This window comes from Molossus molossus, unplaced genomic scaffold (assembly GCF_014108415.1).
Source record: "Molossus molossus isolate mMolMol1 unplaced genomic scaffold, mMolMol1.p scaffold_m16_p_3, whole genome shotgun sequence".
Classification (NCBI taxonomy): domain Eukaryota; kingdom Metazoa; phylum Chordata; class Mammalia; order Chiroptera; family Molossidae; genus Molossus; species Molossus molossus.
This window is the reverse complement of record NW_023425366.1, coordinates 6,964,469-6,991,770: the sequence shown is the minus strand read 5'-3', so window position 1 is coordinate 6,991,770 and position 27,302 is coordinate 6,964,469. Positions and strand designations below refer to the sequence as shown.

General features: G+C 39.4%; 1 protein-coding gene across 1 annotated transcript in view; it reads right to left on the bottom strand.

Moving 5' to 3' along the window:
* FGF10 (fibroblast growth factor 10) overlaps nt 1-27,302 on the bottom strand; it is a 78,036-nt gene that overhangs the window by 3,339 nt on the left and 47,395 nt on the right. Inside the window, exon 2 of the mRNA XM_036280215.1 lies at nt 1,226-1,329. Within this exon, the coding sequence (XP_036136108.1) occupies nt 1,226-1,329 (104 nt within the window). The remainder of the gene's footprint in view (nt 1-1,225; nt 1,330-27,302) is intronic.

The window sequence follows — 27,302 nt, the reverse complement described above, 5'->3', positions numbered from 1 at the left end:
AGAATAGTCATACACCTGGTTCTCTTATCAGTAATTCTGGTAATAATAGATTAAAAAGGGACCTGGGCATGGTTATTGAAAAATGAAAGAAAGAAAGAAAGAAAGAAAGAAAGAAAGAAAGAAAGAAAGAAAGAAAGAAAGAAAGAAAGAAAGAAAGAAAGAAAGAAAGAAAGAGAGAAGGAAAGAAAGAGAGAGAGAGAGAGAGAAAGCCTCAAAAGTGATTATGTTCTGAACCCCTTAATGGAATCACTTCTTAAAATAGTCTATTACTCATCTAGGCTCATTAGTAGAGAAACACATAATGGAAAATTTTAACTAAAATTTCTCTGACTCCCTCCATCCCAAAAGCATCTAAAGGGACTGACCCAAATGCATCTGACTCTCCAATTATAAGTGGACCTGATATGAGTAGCCTGTTCTATATCCAGACCAATTATGGAGTCAAGTTCCAAGGATTGTCAAATTGTGGTTACCAAACCAGTAACATCAGGAAAACCTGGAATCTCATTAAAAGTGCAAATTCTTAGGTCCTACCACAGACTTACTAAATCAGGAAATCTGGGAGTGTGTTTTACAAAGCCGATGTGTACACATGCTCAAGTTTGAGAGCCGCTGGCCCGCCCATCCTTATATTCCTCAACAAAATTAGTTTATTTACCCACTTTAAAGTGACATTTCTTAATATCTGCTATGAAACACCTGGGTGTATGTGCTCAAAGCGCTGGCTGGGTACCAGCTCCATAACGGACTTAATCACTCTTGGTAAATAAAATTCTGGGGTTGATTGGCACACAAAATGACGAATTCTTCCCCACTTCAGATCTTAACAGAATACAAAACACCCAAACCCCTGTTTTATCTTCAGCTGTAACACATCCACATTATATGGGTTTCTACTCAATTCAAGATTTTTTTCTCAATGATTCTTCTCCAAGTTGTCTGCAGTGCCCATGCCAATGTGACCAGATGCTTCCGTGAGAGTCTGTCCAGTGAGCAATTCAGAACATTGACGGACGCCAGCAACAGCCCGCGTGGTAGACTCACGGGTGACCCACAGAGGAGATTGTCGCTGCCCTGCCAGCCCTTGAAGCTCTGCTGGCCAGCCCATGTGGCTCTGTTTACTAGCAAAGGGACGATGACAGGGCTCTAATGTCTGGGGGAACATGCCAAGGCTGTGGCAGTCATTCACTGCAGTGCGTTTTGAAGATAAAAGCAGAATACTTACCGAGCCGTACAGTCTCCCCTTCTTGTTCATGGCTAAGTAATAGTTGCTGTTAATGGCTTTGACGGCAACAACCCCGATTTCCACTGACGTTATCTTCAGGATACCTGAAACACAGAGACAGGAGCTGCGGTCACAGAAACTCAGTTGAGAGAAAAACAAGTCAGAAGAAACTACTGAGTTTATTCTTGACGGTTCTAAAATCGAAAGATTAAAAAGAAAGGAAATAAAACCCCAACCTCTTTCAATGTGTCTAAAACCCAGAAGCTGTGTAGAAACAGGTAGTAGTTCTTGAAAAGAATTCCCCTGGATTTCCCTCTGAGCATAAAGGGGAAATATTGTTTTAATTAAAATGCTTCCTTTGCTAACTCTGCATTTTCAACCCCATAAATATTGAAACAACTCTACTCATCTTAGTCTAGATTTCCCAAAAGCTTATCAGAGCACACATCTGTACTGTGGCATTAGATGAAATTTGTAGCATATGTCAATAACATGTCAGATTTACCTCAATCTGTAGAAACAGTGGTAAGCTATTTCTCCTTTGTAGGACCTTTAGGTAAACGAAATCTTTTGGCTACATTTAACTGACGAATTTATTTTTGGCAAATGTGTTGACATTTCAAGGTACAGAGAGACTAATCCCACATCCACATTGTCTTTAAAAATAGCAGGATCAGTACTCTGCATTGGAAGGGAAATCCATCATCATTTTTTAAAGTTTTTCTGGAAAGAATGGAAAACTGAGGGAATTAGTAACTGCTAGACATGAGTTTCGGTTGGTGCATTTACAGATCATTTTCTCTGAAAAGTTTATAAGTAACTAGAGAAATGGCATTTGGTGTTCTACTTAAAATGCCCACTTACTTTAGGTTAAGAAGAGCTTGGATACTGACTAGTTAACTTCTTAGTTTGCAACTCTTGGGAGCTTTCTCAGACTGGGAAGCTGCCTTGTGATTATCGAAGGCCTCTGCATGCAGAGCAGCTGGCTCTGAGTCCTGACTTTGCATTTATTGATGAGTGACTTAGCAGAAATCTCTAAACTGCCTGTTTCCCAATCCACTTGTGAAATGTGCAACATAATAACACCTCTTTCATAGTCCTGTTGTGAGGATTAAATCAGATACATATATTAAATAATTAGAACTTTCCCAGAGCTTAGTGATTTTCTTTTATTTTTTTAAAAAAGTATATTTTTATTGATTTTTTTAAAGAAGTTTCAATATCTAGAACTCTTGGAGGGGAACCTCCTGCTAATAATAATAATTAAGAAATAATCCCCAAGGGAACTTGTTGGAAAACCATCTGACAAAATGTCTCATCCAGATAATAGTCTTTGGCAGACACGCGACAGAGGATAATGCCTGAGTTCCAGAGAAGGAAATCGAAAGCACTTTGTTTATGCCATAAGCAGAGGACAGAGAGCAAGTCAGATGGTGGGGATCTGGGGCAAAACATTTAGGCTGCTATTTACTCTGCCGGCCCAGGAGGCAAGAGGGTGGGAGAGGGAGAAGTATATATGTAAGAGCAAAACATGAATCGGCTGCCTCCTGCCTGGCATCGTTTGGGGATTGAGTCCGCAACCCGGGCATGTGTCCTGACTGGGGATCAAGCCAGCAAACTTTCAGTGCAAGAGACGACATCCAACCAACTGAGTCACACTGGCCAGGGTGTGATTTCTTAATTATTATTAGTGGGAGGTTCTCCTCCAAGCGTTCTAGATGTTGAAACTTCTTCCCCAAGTTGGGTAATCCTAAACAGAACCCACAAATTCCTATCGACTTAGCCCATCAGATCTGGAAGCGGATCCTATGTGGTCATTCACCATATGTTACCTAGCATAAGAAATACCACCCTGGACTTAGTGGACAGACTGTGTGTTTATATTCTTCCCAATGGAAAAGAGTGTCTTGTTCTCAAGACACGAATGGCTCCCTTTCTTCCCAGGTTGATGGGCCATGTGGCGGTCAGTAGAAATGCCTGAGTTCCCCTACTGCAAAGTTGACATAACCAGAGAGGCTTGTGCCAGGACTCCAGCCATAGACCAATCTGTCCAGGTGCCCTGAAGGAAGCCTCCCACCCCACACACCACACACTTCTGTTTCACAAGCTCAAACCAATGGAAGATGGGAAAGGGGGGAAGAGACAGTATCTATACTTTTAATGTACATTCTTCAGGCTGGCAGTTGCCTTCAAGGTATGAACTCCTACTACACATTGATTTGCATATTGGAAGAAGGACTCTCTTGTAGTTTATTTCTTTAACTCGTAACAGTCCTATAAGGAGCTATTACTCTTCTCAGTTGCAGATGAAAAAATGGAGGATACTGAGGTTCCAAAACTCGCACACAAGGTGATAAAGCCGGTCAGGAATGATGGATCTGACATTTAAACTTCAGTTTCAGAAAACCTTGCTCTCAATCTCTGGCTATTTTGCTTCTACATCCTCTCTCTTTGCTCTTTTCTGTTCCCACAAGGGATCCTGTTGGAAAACCGTCTGACAAAATGCCTCATCCAGATAATAGTCTTTGACAGACACACTACGGAGGATAAGGCCTGAGTTCCAGAGAAGGAAATCGAATGCACTTTATTTACGCCATCAGCAGAGGACCGAGAGCAAGTCAGATGGTGGGGATCTGGGCCAAAACATTTAGGCTGCTATTTACTCTGCCCGCCCAGGAGGCAAGCAAACACTGTCAGTGAATGGCAAGGTGTTCCCTACGTATGATTTTGTAACTAAACTGTTAGAATGAAAAGGAATAAAAGATGATTTATCAAAGAACAAACCAAGACTTTTGAAGGTGAATGAGCAGCAGGGGGATTAAACTGTAGTAACAGACGACGTCGGGAACGGGGAAAGGGTTGCGATGTAAAATATTAGCAAATCCTTGACTGGCTTCTTCTGAGTGCACTGCACACGGTGGGTCATAGCAAGCTTGGGGATCCATGGCTTTCCTTCTGCTCTGCACAACATAGGACCTCAATATTCAAGAAATCCACCCATCAACCAACCATTTGTCCCACTCTACAACTAGTTAATGCTAACTCGCAAAGGTCCAGAATGCTTCAAGAAAGAGGGAAGATGTAGGTGATTTAAGGCCCTTTCAAATTCTGGAAATAATTCTTTGGATACATCATATGCCAGTAAGTCATAATTTAATAATCTTTAATAATGGACAACGGCTGCCTTTGTCATAAATATCTGTGATGTGAGAGTGACGTTCTGAGAAACTCGAGTCTAGAGGACTTCTCTATTTTTCATAAAGAATCTCTCTAGTGTTCTCTGTCCTTTGGTGAGCACGATCAAGTTTGCCTATACAAGTCTTTTTGGAAAAGAGCACTAGAATTTTGTTAGATGGTTGCCAGATTAATAACATAGGTCTATATGTGTATACTTTGATGCAAACTTAAATGTCAATTGAAGGACAGCCTCTTTGGAAAATTAAGAGAAGGACATACGGGATCTCTCCTTACTTCTCACAACTTATATAAATCTACAATTATCTCAAAATTAAATTTATCAAAGAAGCACTGTTTTGGTACTGAAAGAAACTAACACCTGAAAATTATATCATCAATAAAAAAGCACTGTTTTGGTACTGAAAGAAACTAACACCTGAAAATTATATCATCAATAAAAAGAACCATAAATGATATTTCCCATTCATATAATTTAGATAGTTTGTTAATTTAAAGACATTTCCTTGTAGTAAAATTCTATTATTTATATCAAGTTGTAACCACATCAATTTTGATCTCTCTCAAAAGGTGAATATGCCTGGTGGTATTGTAAATGTATTTAAGGGCTTTTGAAGAGTTTTATACAAATACATAGGAAGACCTATAAGAAGAAGAGCACCCTCTCAGGAAATGGTAATATAAAGTCAAGTTACGGCTCTCTTGCAAAGTCCGTTTTATTGGTAATATAAGACAAATAATGTATGAGAGTATTCCAATAAAACATATGAAATGATAGTGAGTGCTTCATTGAAGACCAGGGAGCGAAGAGGAAGCCAGTTCATGCGGGCTGAGATTTCAAGGAAGACTGACTGTTGGAAGTCAGACTGGAACTGAGTTTTGTAGGGTGAGTAAGAAGCATCCAGAAACAAGAGAAGGGATGAGCAAAAACATTATGCTGAACAATATGGTGTTTTCAGAAAAATCATGTTTGGTTTATCAATTAGAGTAAAAGGAATCAGACAGGATGTTGTAACAAGTGAGGCTGGAGAGTTAAGTCAGACTCAAGTTCTCAAGAATCTTGTACGGATTATGATTTAGGTAAATAGAAAATATTTTACCTAAAAATATATAACATTTTAAAGACATATCAGGAAAAGCCAACATTTAGCTAATTCCTTTACGTAAATAATAGCCATCTGTAAAGTTTATTTTGAATTATATTTGAAACCCTAAATAATAAAGTTTGAGAATCAACATTACAAAAGTGATTGTGACATGAATCAGCTCCTATGAATGGACAAATCATATCAAATGATGCATAATTACCAAAGTAATGGGGAGAATTTTGTAAACTGTTGAACTCCAAATGGAAATAACCTACAAGTCATAATGTTCATATAAATCATCTTTTCTTTTATCTTGCAGGGTGTGTTATGTTTTTTATTTTTGAGACATTTGGAAAGTTTAAATCATGGACTGTAGTATCAGTGTTTTAAATCTCCCAAGTGTCATGTTTGTTGTAGTCAAGAACAAAGACCTTGCCCTGGCCAGTTTGGCTCAGCGGTTGAGCGTCGGCCTGCGGACCAGAGTCCCAGGTTTGGTTCCCGCTAGGGGCATGTACCACAAAAAGGAGGAGAAGGAGAAGGAGAAGGAGAAGGAGAAGGAGAAGGAGAAGGAGAAGGAGAAGGAGAAGGAGAAGGAGAAGGAGAAGGAGAAGGAGAAGGAGAAGGAGAAGGAGAAGGAGAAGGAGAAGGAGAAGGAGAAGGAGAAGGAGAAGGAGAAGGAGAAGGAGAAGGAGAAGGAGAAGAAGAAGAAGAAGAAGAAGAAGAAGAAGAAAAACCTTGTTCCATGTTGAAGTATTACAGGTGAAGTGCCACATTGTAACTAACTTTTAAACGGTTCAACAACAACAAAAAGTATATAAACTAAGTATGAAGAGAGAGAAAGAAAATGTGATCTAGGGGAAAGGTATATAAATCTGCAAACTAATTTGAAATTTTTTTTCAAATTAAAAATTTTAAAAGAAGTAATGGTCACCCCTGGTGGGGCGGCTCAGTCCGTTGGATCGTTGTCCCTTGCACCGAAGGTTGCGGTTTGACCCCCAGTGGGGGCATTCTGCTGAATGCCTTGAGTAGTAAACCTGAGGAGGAGGCCGTCCACAGGTATCTTTCCTAGTTTATGCTCTTTGTTCTTCTCCAGAAGGGAAACACCCGACCCATTTTCTCCCCAGTAATCATTGGACCAAGACGATTTGGGCTGTTAAGATACACAAGCTATTGTCCTGGAGGGTAACTTTCTCCTTAAATATTTCTTCATGGACACAACAGGAGAAAGTAAACAACAAGTAAAACTTTAATAGAATGACACAGACGTGGAAGCTGGGTGTACAAACACATGCCGAGCCCTAGTATTCTCTCTCAGAAGAACACGGCTAGCTGCGGGGTCCGGAGGGTGGTTGGACACAGACGTGGAAGCTGGGTGTACAAACACATACCGAGCCCTAGTATTCTCTCTCAGAAGAACACGGCTAGCTGCGGGGTCCGGAGGGTGGTTCGGCCGGCAGGTGTTAAGCACGAACGTGCAGGGTTCGTGTTGGCTCTCCCTCTGGAGGGCGCGGAGGCAAACAAGGCGCCGTCTTTCCATTCAAGGACTTTTAGAGCTGGGCAGGAAAACGATGCACACAGCTAGAGCCATTACAGAAAAACCACGAAGTGCTAAATCAGAGAGACCATCCGTCGTGGCTTTCAGCAGTGAAGAAGCCATCCCGAAAATGATGTTGGTGTTTGAGGTGAGCCTTGCAAAGGCAGGGTTTTAATGGGGGCGGTTGTTCTGGGCAGGGGGAAGGAACCGGTGAGGACAGGCAGCGGGAGGGCAGAGAACCCGTGGGCTTGACGGAGCCCGGCTGGCGTCTCCGTCGCACACTTTGGGGCTCTGTCCCCAACAGGGCGGCCCTGCTGTGCCGAGGGGTAGAGGTGCTTCCCCCCAGGAGCAACCTACTTTTCAGAAACTTCGCTGTGAAACTTGGAAGCAGCTCAATAAACGCCAGAGCCTCATGAGTTCAGACTCAGTCACATCTGTTATTTTTCTCGAAACTTCTTATCTCAAAATAGATTGTAAGGCTATAGAGTTTGATAGTTGTAATAAATGTGCTGAAACATATCACGGTTCGTATAATGTAACACGAATCCTAACCTCTCTAAATTAAATCTCTCCCTCCCTCTCTCTCTCATGAGTTGTTGCCAGTGTGCTAAAAAGATCTATTATATTCTAATACAGAAAGACCCCCCGAACCCTGCAGCTGGCTGTCACGTTTACAGTCTACACCTCAGAGAGTATGCGGCCAGACCCAAGGGTGTGGGGCCAAAGGGCCCTACAGGTGGTCTTCATTTCAGAAGCACTCTGGGTGTGCTCTCTAGTTGTGTGTCCCTTCTCAAAGAACCACAGCAACTGCAGTGGTCTTTGTTTATTTATTGTTTACAAAAACAGTGCATAGTTCATAATATGTGCTCAATAGATATATATATTTTTGACTTAGAAATTTTACTTTATTTACCAATGTTGTCCTCTCAATATATATTTATTGAATAAAAAAGTGAGTCCATGAGTGGCCCAGGGACTGGGCGAGTACAGGAAAACTGGGTCCACTAAATACAGAATTGGTTTTTTCTTCTGACACTAGAATCAATATTTTATATTACAAAATATAAATATTTTAAAATTGTTTCTAGGGAAAGTATGATAAAGCTGAAACTTCTTTAAATATTCTAAATAATAGTTTTGTGGCTCTGTAACTATTTATTATTGAAAGCGTGAGAAAGGGGTGTGAGGTGTCTAGTCAAGGCCATGTTCTTGGTTAAGAAAGCACCATTTGGAGTAAATTGAATAGAAAGAAAATAGCATAAATCAAGAACTGATACAGAGTGACTCGTGTGTCCTATGCTTTCATGTCTTATTTAATATTCACAAACCACACCAGCTACCTAATATGTTCTTAAAATGTTGAAACTGAACCTTGGAGAAATTCAGTAAGTTGACCACATACTGACTACAGTACAGTAGGTTTGGTGCTTGGATCTGACACCCATTGTCTTCCCAGCATCTCAGGCTTGGTTAGAGAAAGTTGAAAGCAGCAAGGTGACAATGTGACAAAAGCGATGATAAAGATAGTTTTACCTTTTCAACATACTTTTCTCCATGTTCTACCGAACACTTGATTTTTAGATTTCCAAAGTGTTTTAGAGACGCAGATAGTTTTTGTCAACACAAAGGGATTAACTTTTATATAGATTGATTTTCTAGGTGACTAAAGGGATAGAGCTCCTAGACTTTATTTATTAATACATAATTTGAAACTTAAGTTTTCAAGTTCATGCATTTTTTCACATATAGAGATGGTCATCAAAGTTTAATGTTTTACTTGATGACTCAGAGGCATCAAAATTTGGTCTGATGACTTTGTAGTGAAAGTGCTCTCAGCAACTGATAAATTAAATGTAATCTTAGTTGAGTCAAAATATGGGCACATTTTGGTAATATTATTTTCTGAACACAGGACATGAGGTTTTGGGTAGAAACCCTAATATCTCTTTTTCATAGGTTGTCAGATGTATTCAGAGAGTGGAGATCTACACAAATGTGAAGTTAAAATCATAGGGGAAACATAAAAATATCTAGCTTTAGGTCTAGCACAAACTGCATTAGTTTTATCTTTCGTGTCTATGATAAAACAAATGTAGTAATTTTTCCTATGTTGTAAAAACTATAATAGATCATTTGCAAATGATCAAGTAGGGTGTAATTTTGCTTCATAAACACTAGCAGTGAAAAAATTAAACAATGACTTTTTCAGCTAGTAGTTAGTTCATTTACACCCTTGGATTTATTGAACACATGCTTCCACTCATGGTTCTTGACAGTAAAATGCTGCTTTGCAGTTAAGCCTAATAGATTCTAGATTTATAGGATCACATCCAGAAAAAATACATGGTTGTTTTCAATATCAAAATAATATCCATCATAAAAATTAGAAATATTTTAAATAACAAATGTCTTCACCTTTCTTTAATGCGAAATTAAATGAAGCTTCAAAGAACGCCTGTGAGCTGTTGACTCCCACACAGCACAGGACCGTCCCGAACACTGTGCAGAGAGGCAGGATCATGCTCTAGCCTGGCTTCTGTCTGCACTGGGCAGTGTCCCTGCAGGTGCCCCAGCCCTTGTGCTGAGCCTTGACTTAAGAAAATTTGATGCTGCTAAACTACAAATAGAGCATTGTCCCAACCCACCTTGCCAAAGCATATTCAATAATTCTCCACTGACCCTGTTCTGTAATTTTTTGTTTCCACATAGCCTCCAGTCTCTTTTATCCCACCTTTTACAATTCCCCATCATCCCTCTTGGTTCCCTACCTCTTCTCCCTTAAAATTTGTACCATGTTTTCCTTAGTTGGAGCTGGGCTCGGCTAATAACCGCAACCCCTCTCCTTGACTGCAGGGGGTCCGAACAAGCATCTGGTGCTGGGTTTTTGGTTTGTTTGCTTGCTTGCTTGACAATGACATGAGCTCAAACAATAGCATGGAGATTGTGGAGGAAGAAATTGTCACTAACTTCGTGGGTAGCATGTGCCCAGGGGTGCATGCAGAAGAGAAGAAGAGATGGGTTTGCGAAGACTGGGGAAGGGCAGCACCTTGTGAGGAGTGAAGGGAGTATGGGCCGACGGAACTATGTTTGTGTCTCTTAGCTTTAGGCCCTGCACATGATTTAAACCTATATAGCATTGCCTATTTGCTTGATTCAGCAACTTCAAACACTGCATCTAGATCTAGCTTAACTGCCTTGAAAGAGTGTCAACATGTACCTAAGCAATTTTTGTATTATCTACTTATTTTCTTGTTTCATTTCTTTCCACCCTGCTGGTCCAAAACTGTTTGTCTGTCTTCTCTCTCTCTCTCTCTCTCCCCCTTCCTCTCATATGTACAGATACACACACACACACACACACACTTTGTGGGGGAGCTTAGGTGTGAAGGAGAGGGAAGTAAGTGGTCACTCTAAAACAGCAGAAGAACTCGTTTTAACATCTCAGCTCTGCCACTTAACTAGCTGTGTCACCTTTGGTAGTCAACTATACTCCCGAGGTCTTGGTTTCCTTGGGACTAACTGCCTGAAGTTCACAGGATTGCATAGAATCTCAGGCATGGATACTGAATATTTACTGTCTGCTGAATCAGGATAGCTGGCAAAGTCATCAGTCTCTTATACCAGTGGTTCTCAAACTTAAGCAAGCTTGAAGAATCATCTGGAACGTGTCAGAGAATTTGAGTTCCCAACAAGTTCCCAGGCAAGGATGATTCTGCTGGTCCAAGGACCACACACTGTTCTGTAAACTATGACTCAGAGATAGAGCAGGCCTTTGATATAAAAGAGTATTGACAGAAACATGTGCAGAGAAGCAGGGCCACAAACAGGGATAGATGAGAAGAATTGTAGCAGCTTAACATCAAAGAACGATTTTTAGAGAACGTGGAAATAAGTTCAGGGGTTTTGTTTGCTTGTTTTTTGATACATGTGGGACTTTGACCATGTGCATAATTGCAATATGTGGGTTTGGAATTTGTTTACAAATATACTACCTTGTTGTCTGGTCAGTTTTTCAGACTTGCAATAAGATCATTATCAGATTCTTTATGGTCTTCTCCTTAATAAGAGTGTGGAAGTGTTGGTGAAAACTTAAGTGCCTTCAGGTATTTTATAGACATTCTGATAGGACTAATTGTGTTGACATTCTAGGAATTACAGGTCTATAAGGCCCCTGTAAAGCTGTTCTCAGGCCAAGAAATTGCTACAAATCAGTAGGGAGTCACTTGATCGCCTACCCTCCAATAAGAGTTAAAGGCATATACTTGCTCTAGAATGATCTCACCACCTTTAAAAGGAGGATACCAGTGTGGTAGCTAATCATCAATGTACGTCTGGTCTACTTGTACTATTATAGACACTGGCCACCTGTTCAGCATAATGTAATTGAGCTACTTAGTGTCTTTATTAGCCACAGTTCTGTCAGATACACTTGACATTCATTTAGAATTGCATATGGACACAGGACCTGCACTCACAGAATATCCTTATCATTTCTGTGTAAGAGACATCTTCCCCAATAAGCTAAAGACCGAAATGACCTTTTACATTCTCCTCACATGGTACTTCAAGTCACAGAATAAATGCAGTGATTACATTGGCTTTATTGAAGGCACAGTGGCAAATTCTACTCAATTTAAAGGCTATTTTAATTGACCAGTATTATAATTTAACCACTGTCATTGATCTAATATTAAATGTATTAGCAACTAACAATACAATCTGTGAACAATATTCCCATGTTGTAAATTAGTTGTTAAAGTGTGTTAAAGATTAATATCTTAGGACATTTTTATTGCAAATGACATGTGACTCTGGGTTCTTCAGTGTTGATCATTAGTCAACAAATTTTTGATTATGGTCTTCTCATGTGTCTCTTCATGACTTTGTCCTATGTCAACAGATTTAGTAATCTCAACATTTTCTTTTGATTTTTTTTCTCTCCAACAGATATTTTTGTTGACCATTTAACTTTATTGAACCATGTCAGGAAATAGACAGTTATCAATATTATAACAGTGCCATGTTTTCAAACATTACCTTCGGTGTTCTTAGGACATATTTACAATGAGATACAAATTGTATGTTTCTAAAGGATGAGGATTTATTTGAAATTCTTCAGAATCATCAGCAGTAAGTGCTGATATAAATTGAATTAATTTGCAAAATGAGAAAAAATTGTATGTCTCATTTTGTGTGAAACAGAGACCTAGAAAAGTTTGCTTGCCCTAAAGATAGGACTCTACCCCCACTCCTAGCTACCAACAACCCAAGAGATAAAATACTAAACATACTACACATTTAACTTTGAGCCATTTGCTGTGACCCAAGATAACTGACACTGAATTCCATTTTATAATGGGGTAAATGGTGAGAAATAGCATAAAACAGAAGAGTTTAGAAAGGGAGGATGAAGATATACCTAGAAAAGCCCAGCACAATTTATTTTAATGCTAATAAGGCCAGGAACAAGGCAGAAAATAATTACCGAAAAGATTTATTTTTTAAATTTATTTATTTGTTTGTTTATTTATTTATTTATGTTTCTTTATTGATTTTAGAGAGAGAGGAAGGAAGAGGAAGAGAGAAACAGAAACATCAATGTGAGAAACATATCCACTGGCTGCCTCCCACATGACCCCGACCAGGGTCGGGGACTGAACTGCAACCAAGGTACATGCCCTTGACTGGAATCAAACCCAAGACTCTTTGATCTGTGGGCCAACATTCCAACAGCTGAGTAAATAAATCAGTTCTTCAAAAAAAAAAACCCACACAATTCTAGAAAGTTAGAAATACCGATTTGGGGGGAGGGGGTCAGTCAGGGCAGCCTGGCCGCACCTCACTTTGGGGAAAATGTCTGAGGGGATCCTCATGTGTTTGGAAGGAGAATCTGGCATCCTGATTGGGAAGAATTTTATACACCAACCATGTGAAAATAAGAAACTCACAGTCAATCAAGCAATGTTATTGCTTCTGGAAACATCTCTCGAGAATTCAAAACGATACTAGAAAGGTGTGAGTCTCTAGTAAAAGCCAACCCACTCCCTAAATTAGATCACTGTGATAGGGAGGCACTGGCAGGCATATCTGTTGTAAAACTTTCCCCTCACTCCCAAAAGACTGTCATTACATTTTGAGAAATATTCTACATTCCGTCCAAACTTCTAATCAATCTAATGTAAAGCACTGATTTCAAAGCCTCGAAGTCAACTAAAATCACCGAGTAAGAAAACCTAGTTGAATGTACTTAGTGAGAAAAGTTCAGATCATTTAAGGGTTAGGATAAAGCTAGGTTTTGGTAAATTGTAGAATCAGAGATGAGCTTGGCGAAATCTAGAGATTGTCCGGTACCTTCCTGATTGCCTGCCGTAATAGATGACACCTGGAGACCCAGGGACAGTGAGGGACTTAGCCAAGCACCTCTAGAAGATCACTCACAGCCTGAAGGGAATGGTTAGTACAAGTTCTTTCTAGTCCATGAGACTCCTATAAACATTTATAAACTGTTGGCAGCCAGGCAAAGATTTTATATCTACTTAATGTTTCATAGGCTAATTTATCTTGTTCATTACACAGAAACAATTCATCCAACATAAAGAGGTTAGAGGAATGACTCTGTGGCATTTTGCACTAAACAATCATCACGTCGATACAGAAAATTACCCTAAATATACTCCTATAAAATGTCTGCCACATTTACTCAAGTTCTTATGAACCTCTTTAGGATAACGAAATAGAATATAGAATACCTTCTCTCCTCAATTGAATGAAAAGAATAAAATAAGTCAGTAGAGCACACCTTGATGTTTGGTTTCTGGCAAGAAAAAAACTTCACTTGACTCCTTGAAGTGTTCACAAGGTTGCTAAGCATGAACAGCCCTCAGTGGTGTAAAATACCGAATGTATATCAAGCTTTGAGGTGCACTTTGAACATGTATATGGTAAACTTGTCAAGCTTCCAACACAGTATGGAGTAATATATAATTAGCTTCTTAACTCTTCCAAAGATTCTTTCTATAGTTACCTAGAGAGTGGATAATTATAATGCTTGCTCAGAAATATAAATACTACTATTGGTGTGTGTATTTTTATTTAATTGAGCAAAAGACAAATAACCTATATACTTGCCAAAGTGAAACACTGACTACGTTGCCATATATAAAACTATATGTTTCTGTAACTCATGATATTGAAATATGAAATTCTGCCTTCCACTGAAAAGGGGACGTTCAATGAAGACATGCGTGAAAATCATGGCCCTTTGGACTGGAGACTGCCCTTATTTGGCCAGACGCTGAGGTGGAAGTGATTCTTGATCCCTAAAGTCCATGGACGTGCCCTGTCGTCACTACAGCACACAGCTGGCAAACAGAACGGGTCTCGTGGGTCGGCCCCGGAAGAAGACAACATCACATTCATTTCTAAGCCTTAATAAATCGCATTGCCAGTATTTTGCAGAGTACATCGAAGGCGATACTTTCATAGAAACCAATGTAAAGGTGTTTCTCTGCTACTTAAAAAGTGTGTTTTGAGACATTACGAAACAAAGATTAAAACACAGTGTGAGATTCAGGCATTTTAACAGATAACATGTGAAAAGAAACATTGGGGGAGGAAGAGACCTTCTTAGATACTGTTTCCTTCACCACGTGGATGGATGGAAGGTATTACTCCTCTACTGAGAAGCAACTAGATTGATATTAGACCCTACATATCCTTTATTGTTCTTTGTAATTATGCATGGGAAATGGATGCTATCTATGTTGTAACACTCACTGAACATTTTTGTCATTTCATTACTTCTTGAGTTGCTAAACTATCTTTAAAGAAATTAGTAGACAAGATGAATTCTGCCTGACACATTCTATCTGTTTTATCACAGTGGACAAAGACCAGGAATTATCTCAATATTATCTCAATATTACATCTTCTTTAAAAACCAATGCTTAAATTGGATTAAAATAGAAAGCTGTTCAGAAAGTGCATAATTCCTTTAAGAGAATACATCTACCTGATCCAATTTTGAAAGTAAAAACTGATGGATAAGGGAATGTTATATGTAAGTGGTGGTCTCAAATAATCACTTAATGTTAGGAACAATTAAGAGAGTTTTAAACAACGCTGAGAGACAAGTGGAGCTACACACACACACACACACACACGTACACACACACACATTTCAGACAAATGTTAATTCATACTGGTCTTGGTTCAAGTCTTAGTAAACTTCTGAATAAAACATGCTGAAAGGCCAGCATTTAAGAGTAGAAGACAGATAACAACTACTATATACTTGAGTTCTCATGAGTATAAGTTATTTCTGGGATCCAGGTTACATGAAAAAGAGAAAAAGAGGAAACCAAAAACCAAAAGTTAACAGGGAATAAACACTGAGAGAAATGAAATGACTGAGCTTATTTGATTTTGTTTGTCTCACATTAAAACACACATTCAAACCATGCTAAATGCAAATTTCTCATTTTAATCAATTCATTTTTTTCCCCCAATTGTTGAAACATTTAAAAATTGGGGGAAAAAAATGGAAAACATTCAAAGAAAATTTATTTTAAATTTCTTTATACTATATATCTTAGTGGATGAAACTCTACTTGGAGTTTGAAGAAATATTTCAATTTTTCATCCATTTGTCAAAACCTGAAAGAATTTCCCACAAAAGAAATACTCTTTTAAAATATAATTTAATACTATAATCAATTGTAAGATGGAACTTGAATTGACTTGCTCAATTATGATTAGCTTATATTGTCAAATAATTAAGTTCACCTGAAGTAAAGTGACTAATTTATAATAATCTATGGTGATTAAAATTTTTGTGCATTAATACAGGACAGGGGAAAAAAGAAGCTAGGAAGGGCCATACATATTTAAAAATATTTTGTCAAACTGTCATCAAAATAGGAAAAACAGAAACAAATAAAAAAACACAACCCCAAGTGAGGTCTTTTCCCATCACCTTATTCCTCCTTTACACATACAATATGCAGATGATGTATTCTAGAATCTGAAACCTACATAATTTTATTAACCAATGTCTCGCCAATAAATTCAATTAAAAATGGCCAAAACAATTCTCGGTAAAGTGGTTGACTTTGAAGCAAGTCAGGTTAACGAATTAATGGAAATATCTATAAAGAAGAATGAGCAACACTCAATCGTTTCTTTTCATTCTATTTCAAATGTTTCCTCCTCTACTACTGATTCTAGAAGGTCAGAAAAAACTGTGATTGTAATATAATTTAATTAGTACAAACATTGAAATATTTCAGTGTAAATTATTCTTGGGCAAGATTCAAAGTAAACCCCGTGTATTTGTTTTCATATAAGAATCTTTATGGCCCTGGCCAGTTTGGCTCAGTGGTTAAAGCGTCAGCCTGCGGTCTGGAGAGACCCGGGTTCGGTTCCCGCTAAGGGCACGTACTTCGGTTGCAGTTTGTCCCCGGCCCTGGTTGGTCGTGCGGGTGGCAGCCACTCGATGTGTCCCTTCACGTCGATGTTTCTCTCTCTCTCTCTCCTTCCTCTCTCTCCCTCCCACTCTATCTGTACAAAAAATGGAAAAATATCCTCGGGTGAGGATAAAAAAAAAAAAGAATCTTTATGAATGGTGTCCGAGTAGATGTCAAATTTAGTGTCATCATTTAATTTTCGAAGGGGAATATACTTAAAGTTTTTATATTTTGCAAAAACAGACTCAGAAATCAGGATCCGTAATACAACATGCATTTCATAGTCACTGTAACTAAACAGATACATAAACAAAAACATGTACATCTATCTTATACAAACTGGTTAGGAAGATTTTAAAAATTAAAAAATCCTAATCAAACAGAAATAAAAATAGACATGCCCTTAAAAAGTTTAAACCATGGCAGACCATGGACGTGGACTCAGGAATGGGACTCTATGAAGCAGTTTTACGTATGGACAGGTTATAGGTGCTGTGTGGCTGAACATACTCCTTTCTGCATCGACACAAGATCCTGTTATATTTTCACGTCAAGGGAAAATGTTCAGTACGTAGACTTCAGGTTATTTTAAAAGTCTGATCTTTGCATTGGCGAAGGGAGAACGACGGAGGAGAAAGAGAGGAATTTGGCTGGAGATAGGAAGAGACTCGTCTTGCCCCTGTTGCACTGACAGCCCGACTCCTCCATTTCTCCGGATGGACCACATTTGTACTGCCAGTACCTGGCTCATAGCAAAATCAGGGAACAAAAATAATCAATTTATCTGAAGAAAGTAATATGCAAAGTGCCTCTTTCAACTTTGGCAAACTAACTTTCCTCTGAAAAGGGGAAAGGAAAACTAATCTCCATTGGCAGGGATCCCCTCTGTTTCTGAACGTACCAGCTCCACCCAGGGTGCTCAGTCGGGGAACATCAGAAGCCAAGGAACACAGAGGAGCACGTGACTGCCCCCCCCTCACCCCGACTGGCCTTCCATCCTCAGCGTGATCTCTTGCTTGAGGACGGATGCCTCACATTATTTGGTGTATGTGTATCCGACTCAAAGTAATGAACACATACCTTGAACAGGTTACCAAATGTTACCCTGTGAAAATCACATGATATGAAAGCCACCCACCGAGTGTGAAAAGGGAAGGAAGAGAAGGCACACGTTGGAGTCCCAAACCTAAATCCAGAATTATTCTGCTCAGTCTTTTCCTACGAAATTCCACTTGCTTCAACCACAACAAAATCTGGGGACCGCTTTGTTCCCCTTTCTTCCATCGGTGGGCAGTCATCAGAACCTGTTTTAAAAGGTTTTTTAAAAAAAGTCCCCTCACCACAAAGTCTAAGATCTCAGTGCTCATCCTGGATGTGCTCTGCCTCAGAAACGTGGTCAAGGACGTTGAGGTCATGCGGTCTGTTGCAAATGTCCAAATATAAACAATTGACTGTTGACTCTAAAACCCTGATGGGTCTTTTCATCTTGAGTGCTTAACAGCTCTCTGACGTGGGAGATCCTATCTCTGCTCCCGTAGCCAAGAAACAGCCTTGTCTTCCCTCTTTGCTTTCTCAGTCAACACTTGGAGTCCGGAGAGGATGACAAAGTCTTTTCTTTATGTTGAGACTTAAAAGCTACCGGGAAGAGTATGACCATTTCACGCCCTGCCTCTTTCATCATCATCAGCTCCTCTTTTTATTGTTTCTCTAACCTGCCAGTTGACAAAAACAGCCGCTAATAATTATGTTGGAGGTACGAGGCTGTGTGATCTGATTGCACAGACTCGCGCCACATGTCTGATCCAGTTACACCAACCCCGTTTCCAAACAGGGTGCTGCAGAGGCATTTTCTTAGCTGTCTTCACACTCAAAACTTCAAGGGATGTGCACGCTCTGCTGTTAAATGGCTAGACTTGAAAATTGTTTGCACTTTGTTTTTCTTTCACCTTCATTCAACCCCCTCCAAAAATCCTGGCGTCCCTGTAGAGCGAGGATTGTACTACTCGTTGGAATCTGATAGTTTTCTTTTTTCAGTTGCCCTTGCTAGCTAGCTGCTATGTAAGGCAAGCACATCAGAAAGGCAGAGGGATTTCTGACTTTTAAAATGAAGTAGAATATGGACACGCTAACTCTTTTGGTAGACAGAACTTTCTGGCCAATTTATTATAGGGCAAAAATATATATGTAATCAGTTGTTTACTTTGCAAGATACTTTCTCAGATGCTGTACATTTCCCTTATTCCTTACCATCACCTGACAATCTCACACACATTAATAAACACTTTTAAAAAAAATCTAAGAGAGAGAAAGCCATATAAAATAAATTATATCAAGTAGATGCTAATCCAGAATAACTTGACATATTTGAAGAATTGATATTATTGATGAAGGTTTTGTTGTTACTGTTAGCAAATAGGTAAATGTCATTGATTCCATCTGACTTTACCAACTCTAGTTTTGGTTATGTTTGTTGAATCAAATCTCTTCTCAACTGGCTGCCATATGTTGATCATAGGCTTTTATCTTGACATTATTTTCTTTTCCATTAATACCTCCCATTTAAACCAGCACTTACACCCACATGATAATTTAAATAAAAAATATCACAAAATGGGCATATAGCATAGCAGAAACATTCACTTTGACACTTAGGACTCAGACCTTCTAAGTAGTTCTGGCAAAATTACCATCTGGTCTCCAACAACAAACATTGGTTGTAGGTAGCAAAATCTTGTCAAGCTGAAGCCCCCAGTCCTTAAGAATGAGTCATTGGCAAGATTTTGCTCCAATGTATCTTTAGTCTCTACTGAGTCTGAACAGAAAACTGAATTTGCACCAAATTCCTCTTGGTAAGATAGGAAGGTAGCCTGGCTTCCACAGAGACAGAGTTTCAGAGTCTTCGTGTCCCCAGCGGATTTGCCAGCACAAAGTTAGTGGAGGATAAGCCAGATTAATAGTGTCCCTTGTCATTCTCAAACTGTCTATATATATATATATATACACACATACATATATATACATATATATATGTAGGCTTATCCTCATGAGTTAAATACTTTGCATATCTTTTTGCTACTTCAATATCTATCTGATACTTATTCAAAACCTGCGTTCTAGAATCCTTTCGCGAGTTGCTTTCCCGCATTTCCAAAAGCAGTGAATTTTCAAAGGGAAGGTGGCCGGGAGACTGTGTAACAGTGGGCAGGCCACAGCGGCCGGAGCGTCTCTTTCTCCACATATGGCTTGTGTTACAGTCGAGCAGGTCCCCAACTTTTATCTCTGAGAGCGGTGAGGTCAGCTGCTTAGAGGGTCTCGTTGCCTAATTAATCCTTACTTAACATTTTCCCAGGTAAGTCTCACATGGATAGGAAGTTGGTTTCTGTTAGCTGTCCACCTTTCACCCTGCCACACATCTGGGAAATATTCATTTTAAAATCAGGTCCAAGCCTTTTGGCATTAACTACCTCAACACATTAAGACATCACCAGCAATTTGCCTCTGCTTCAGAAAATTAAAAGCATATTTGAGATTTAAACGTGAGTATGTCACTAATATTGCTGGCAATAATTGAGAACTGTTCTTTTATTCTAATGGTGGAAAAAAGGGATATTATTCCATGAAATAGGTAGAGTAAGTCCAAATGGTAATACTACTTTTCCAAAATAGCTGCGTATACATTTTTATGTGAATGCTAAAAATTAAAGTTTATTAAATGTTACTGTTTTTCTTTATGATTGTTGTAGTATCGTTATGGTAAAGAAAACACATCTTCTATATCAATAGCATATAATCTGGTCTAATTCTTAGGAAAATAAAATTTATAATTTAAATTGTTTAAATTATAGATTATGATTACTAGCTCAATTCATTAGACATCATTTTTTTTTTTAATCCTCACCTGGGGACATTTTTCCATATTTTGTTCAGATAGAGTGGGAGGGAGGGAGGGAGAGAGAGAGAGAGAGAGAGAGAGAGAGAGAGAGAGAAACATCGACGTGAAAGGGACACACTGAGTGGTTGCCACCCGCACAACCCAACCAGGGCCGGGACAAACTGCAACCGAGGTACGTGCCCTCAGCGGGAACCGAACCCGGGTCTCTCCGGACCGCAGGCCGACGCTCTAACTGCTGAACCAAACCGGCCAGGGCTAGACATCATTTTTTGTTTGTTTTTTTTGCTAAGATTGTTGCCTATTTAGTTTAAAATAGAAAAAAAAAAAACTTAGATCTTTTACTTCAGACTCTAATCAAATCTCAGCAACTGTTTTACATTTATATTCTTCATAATTAAAAGTGAGCTTGTGGGTAACTCCCTATAAACAGTGATGGCTGGTAAAATTATGATGATTGGTTATGACATCATTTATACGTGGTAGCTAAAGTAAAAGGAAAGAATGAGAGGTGACTCTGAAAAATGTTGTTTGGGAGCCAGGTTTACATTTCTTTGTCGAGGTAGAAATAAAGCAAGATTAGCTATTTCTTACCGACAATTACACACTTATTTTAGGAGCTTATTTGTTGCTGGGGTCACCCACACATACTTTTCTTCTCTACATTTTTCATCTTGGAGCTGAACAACTGGGACTCAGTCTGAGAAACTGCTTGTTTGCATCAACATCCGAATGCTTGCCTACTCATTTTATGTGGTTTTAGTGTTTGTTCAATAATTGCATTGGTTAAGTAAAAAAAAAGAGAAAAGGAAGAGGACATTGAAATGTGGCTCTTCGTGCCTTACTTGGAGATCTAGACATTGTCTTCATGTGATTCCCGTGTTTGGTTCAGTGTTTCCTAAAAAATAACCTTAACATTTAAAGCATTCCATGAAGGTCATTTTGAAGACACGTGAGCAGTTGTATTAAGGGCGTTGTCTGTGCAATTAGGGTTCATTTCTCTGAAAAGCCTTGCCAGCTCCTTAGATAGATGGGGATCCACCAGCTCAGTTTCCACCACCTCTGTGTCGTTGGGCCTGTGGCCCAGTGGCGCTGACCCCATGCTGCATGCCAGAAACACGTATGGAATCGAGGATTAAAAGCAGTCGAGAGCCAAGCCCTTGTAGCACACATAACAGAAGACCACCAGGAGCAGAAATCATGTTAGCATCATGCCAAAGGGAAGGGGAGACTGTGCCATGGGTGTTACGGTGATCCAGTGCTGAGTGATGGGTGGCTGTCTACACGTGGACACTTTCGGGACTGAGCTGGAGACTTCTGACAGCAGTTTAGCTGAATTTAAATGACTGAAGGAAAAAAATAACAAATGCCCCTGTTTCTATCTCCCTCCTCTTGAGAAACGACGAGTCCCAGCATTAAAACCCTCCACATGTGTGAAGCACAAGTACGAACTCTGTTTTACCAAGGAACACTATGGAGATACGCTTAGCACCTTGTTAAACGCTCCTTTCTCTCTTGGTAGGGAATCCAGCCTGGGCTTGGCAAGTTGTGAGTTGTATGAATTTGGAAGAGCCAGTTAACGTCTGAGAATCTCCTTCCTCCTCTGTAAAACAAGGAGGTTGCCCCAGAGGTGATTATCAAAGTCTTTTCCCGCTTTACAATTCTATGATGTATGAACAAGAGCCAACATTACAATTTAGGATTTGGCACCTGATTTTATACTATGCTGGGGCCATGGGACTGCTTACTTCATTAATCTCACATGTGGCCTTTCTCTGGGTAACCTGGTTTGACTTTGTTGTTTTTCCTTTAAAGGAACTAAGCATGCTATCCTTTTGGCAACTGCGGCGGTTCTTAAAAGAACTTTTTATCATACTTGAAATAAATGCAATGCCTAGGGAGGCACGTGTCCTACTGCCCTCTAGTGGGTGAAACCATATCTTTCGTAGATATGGTTAAGATAGAGCTGCTCAGGCACCATACAAAGCACCCGAGGCGGGGTCTCAGCTTCTGATTTGCAAACTTCCAGGGTCATTTCAGGGCTGCTGGGCCTAAGACCACACTTGGAAAAGCAAGAGTTGAGGTAATTCATGTTCTTTGGTACATACTTGGTTCACGTAAGGAAGGAAACACATTCAGCATGTGCTAAGCAGTACATTTCTAGTTAGTAGAAGAGGAAGAAAGAGGAGGAGACAGGAAGGCAGGAGGATAGGAACAGAAGGAGGAAGTGGAAGAGGGAGAAGAGGAAGAGGAGGAGGAGGAGGAGGAAATCACTCCAACTGTCAAAGGCTCATGAGGCCAAGTCACATTGTTCATAGTCACTGGCCAACTATAGAGAGTGTCTGAATCCAGGCTTACTATGACAGTATGTGCATTTGAACTTACACTGTGCCATTCTAATATTTCAGTAAAACTTCATTAACAAAGAAACCTACAAAAAATTAGAACCAGTTGAATCCAAGTCAGGATTAAAATCACTCTAGACAGAAACTATTCACCATGTTTGTAATTTGTTCTAGAAGTGAGCTGTTAGGATGGAACATGAGGACCTATGACCAGAGGCACTGAACTCTTGCATAGTTGGATTTCAGCAGAGTAGTTTGTTTCGCAGAAAAACAAAACAAAACACATACTATGCATGTTCAAAGCACTGTGTGAGGTACTAAGGGCACAGACCTAAACAAGGAACACAGAAGAATGATTTGTCATGAGTTCATTTCACCGAGGGGAAGAAAGTAAATGAATATATCAATATGATACAGTGTAGGAGACGCATAATAGCTCCAATTTATGGGGTATCACTGTGTACTTGACCCTCAGCTAAACACACTGTGGTCATTACCTTGATGGCCCCGTTACAAACCCCATTATAGACACAAGGAAGATGAAATGGAAAGAGCTCAGAGTCACGGTCCAAACTATTATATGACATCACAAGTGCAGGCTCTTCACCACCAGATTATGTTGCATTTCACTGTTTTTCACAGTGTTCGCTCTAGTTGACTAACAGATGAGGCGGTGCTTACTCTCTGTGCGATTCGATTTTCCTGTTCTCAACAGCTGCCTCTCCGTGTGATGGAGGGAGCCGATGCTGGAGCTGCCCGTCTGAGTGATAAATGATGTGTGTCTGGATCTCACTATCTTTACGTGTGTATTCTCCGCGTGGGGAGGATGACTGTGGGAAGAGGGAGGAGCCGGCGGGAGAGAAGGTAGAGCCTCCTGTGTTGGGTCTGGTTTCCTTCACTGGAGCCCTCCTCTTGCACGAATTCCACTGGGCCTCCCTCTCACCCTTCCCAGAAACACAGTCACACGCTGCAAAAGGTGCTTCTCATCTCTTTTGCTCGCACAGCTAGGAAGGGGTGCTGCTTCCTACCACCGTGGTGAAGGCTGTGCCAAAGGCTCTGCCTTGTGTTCTGCTCCAGCCTCCGCTGTCTTCCCGCGATGCCCCAGACCACTGCTCTGTACAAGGCTGCAAGTGCCCTGTTGTGTCCTTCACCTCAGGTTCCCACCGTCTTCCATTCCCCCTATGATCTCTGCACTCCACGGTGAGAATCCACTTGAAAAGTACTGCTTCTTCTAGCCCTTTCTCCAAGTGTGTTTGAAATATTTCTAGGCCTTTTCTACAAAGATTTATTAAAACCCAATACCAACGTAAGTTTTCTTCCAATTCACTGAAAAGAAATGCCTGCCATCGTGTCATCCCTCTACAAAAAGGAACATGGTCACTTCACACACACGCACAACCTGCACTTAGAGACCCCTGGAGGCTTCTGGGTAGGAATGCTTCAGAGAGCACGTGAAAGAACGTCAGTAACCTGAATGGTTTGGAACGGGTGTACGCAAGGCTAGAAGAATTACCTTGCTTTATGCAGCTGGGGGTTTGCTTGCATTTTGTTTTGTTTTGTTTTCAATTCCGGCTTAATAGTCTTTCTACTTGCTCCAAAACAATGCTGTGCAAAGTAGCTTCTGTCTGAGATGGTCGTGACAAGAGAACAAGATAGCTGATGCCTGACATTGTTCAGTCTGCTGGAGGAATGCGTCCACTGGTCATACACCCCAGGAAGGCTCAGTGGAAAGTGATCATATATGCGGAGGGAGGGGGGCAGGGGGAGATCAAAACTGAGCATAAGAAAAAACCTTGTAGCCCAGAAGAACTTTTTCTGTCTCTCTCTCTCTAAATCCTTCTCACTTGAACATATCGCCCTATCAGTGCCATAGGATCCTTATAGACATTATCTTGTACTTGGTTAAACTTAATCTCTTTCACATAGTGCCCAATTCAGAATTTAACTGCAACATAAAGTATTGGGAATCACAGTGCGAATAAGTTGAACATTTTTATAGTTTGTCTTTCTTTCTAACCATCTGCTGTAAGACTTATGCCTACACGTGGGAATGTGTGGGTCACAAAATAACAGTGAGCATGTCCAACGACGGTCACTCACCAAGAGACACTCCTGGATGATAGTGATGAGAAGAAATTCCCGCGTGTACCTTCCCTTAAACAAGGGCTATTAGATTGGAGACTTCTACAGGTTCCTTCCTTCCTTCCTTCCTTCCTTCCTTCCTTCCTTCCTTCCTTCCTTCCTTCCTTCCTTCCTTCCTTCCTTCCTTCCTTCCTCTCTTCCTCTTTCTTTCTTTCTTTCTTTCTTTCTTTCTTTCTTTCTTTCTTTCTTTCTTTCTTTCTTTCTTTCTTTCGATCAAGAAAATCTCATAACTGAAAAGCTTCAGTTTTGTCAGTATTTCCCAATCTTATTCATAGCTAGTGTTCTACTGAGTATATATGTTAGTAAATAATAACACATGTCTTTTAATATTAAGGATACTTTATCAAATAAAATTTAAATAAAAGTCTTCTTGGGAATTCTACTGAGAAGAAACATTCAGATTTTATGACCCCAGAGCCACATGTCAAATATAGTTCTTTGGCATGCTAAATTTATTCATTGATTTACAACTTGAGCATTGTTAATGGAGATCAATGGAGTTCTATTTCTTTAGGTCACCATTCCAATTCATTGTTTAATACACAGATGCTAATAATTGAAAACAAGTTCTTTGTATAAATTCACATAGTAGCTAAGCTATATGCTTAGCTTGGCTTATATGTCTATCTTCAATTTTCTGTTTTCCTCCCTATTCACATGTCAGAGAAGTACAGATCGTGAAAATAACAAATGAATTCTGTAAACAACCTTTATAGAAGATGATATGTTACAATTGCATGTCCATTTTAGTAATTCATACGACTATTTATATTCTTGAATATTAAAAATATCAGAATATAATTAGTGAATGTTAATAATGATGATTACTTCAAAAATCCTATGTCTTATATTTTTCATCACCTGACTCAAACTGAGAAAAAAGTCTATCTTAAATAAGATAGAATACCACTGTTACTACTATTACTATTGTAAAATAATTTCTCCAGTCCTAAAAATGGCTCTAGGATCTAATGGTTGTACTTGTGAATGTTATTACATTCTAGAACAGGTAAGCCCATAATGTGTTAATGATCTCAACTTATTCTGAAAAACAAAACAGGAAAAACATCCGACAAAAAGTATGATAAAGATAACACAAAAAGAAAGCTACCATTGCATCCTAAATAAAATCATAATGATTAGTGTGGTATTAATTTAATAGTATGATATAGGAAGATATCTAAGGTTAAGTGAGATTTATCCAGCAATTCAAATATAGTTTAATATCAGGTAAACTACACTTACTAACAAAACTAGTATTTAACATTAACCAGGAAGTTTGGGTCAATACTATAACATTAAACATAAATGAGAAGGCTAAGTATTAAAAAGAGGAAGCCATACTATCATTACTTTTGGATTATAGGATTACCTAGCTGAAACATCAAAACAATCTGAAAACCTTAATAGTTCTTTAAATTGATTCAATGCAAGATACTTAAAATTAACAGTATTTTATATGCCAACCAATATTAGAAAATAAAAGGAAAACAATCTCTTTATAAATCACAAATAAAAATAATTATAAGCATACCGGACTTATAGAAAGAAACACAAAATTTTGAGAGATAAAAACACTAGTATACAGAGATATGAATAGTATGAACATTTCAGGTTTTTATTTATTATGTACTTAATGTGACTTCACCCACAATGTCAATGTTTAATTTGGTAAAAGGGCCTTATATTCCATTGGGAAAAATAAAATAGATAATTAAAAAGAGTCCAACTTCAACATTAAAATATATAAATTTGAAGAAAACACTTTACTCTCAGGTATACAATATGCAGATGGAACTTAAGTAGTGACAGCGGTGCAGAGACTGATGGATAGAACAGATAACTGAGACACTAGTGACCCTCCATATAACATTTTTCTTTCAGCAGAATGGACTTCTATTCAGAAACATGCCCTTATCACCCCAGCAGTTCGCTCGAGAAGATGCCAGTTCCGTCCTAACTCTTCGAATTGTTAGTCCTTGTTCTGCGCTCATTGGCGGCACCCCGAGGACTCGGGTTGAATGTTCTTGAATGTACAGCTACAAAACATCTTCCAAAAATAACCGTATTAAAAACTAAGGGAGCTATGAAATCCAGTCTTACAAATATGATTTTTAAAAGTGTACTTAAATTAATCAGAAATCCAAAGCCACGGCTTGAAAATAGTATGCTAGTACAAAACAGATTTATTTCTCTTTAGTGCTGCTTCATTTGTTATAAAAACACAGTAAAGAATGTACTTCAGTCTGGCTGGTGTGGCTCAGTGGTTGAGCGTTGACCCATGCACCAAGAGGTCGCTGGTTCGATCCCCGGTCAGGGCACATGCCCAGGCTGTGGGCCCAATCCCCAGTGGGGACATGCAGGAGGCAGCCAGTCGATGTTCTCTCTCATCGATGTTTCTATCTCTCTGTCCCTCTCAC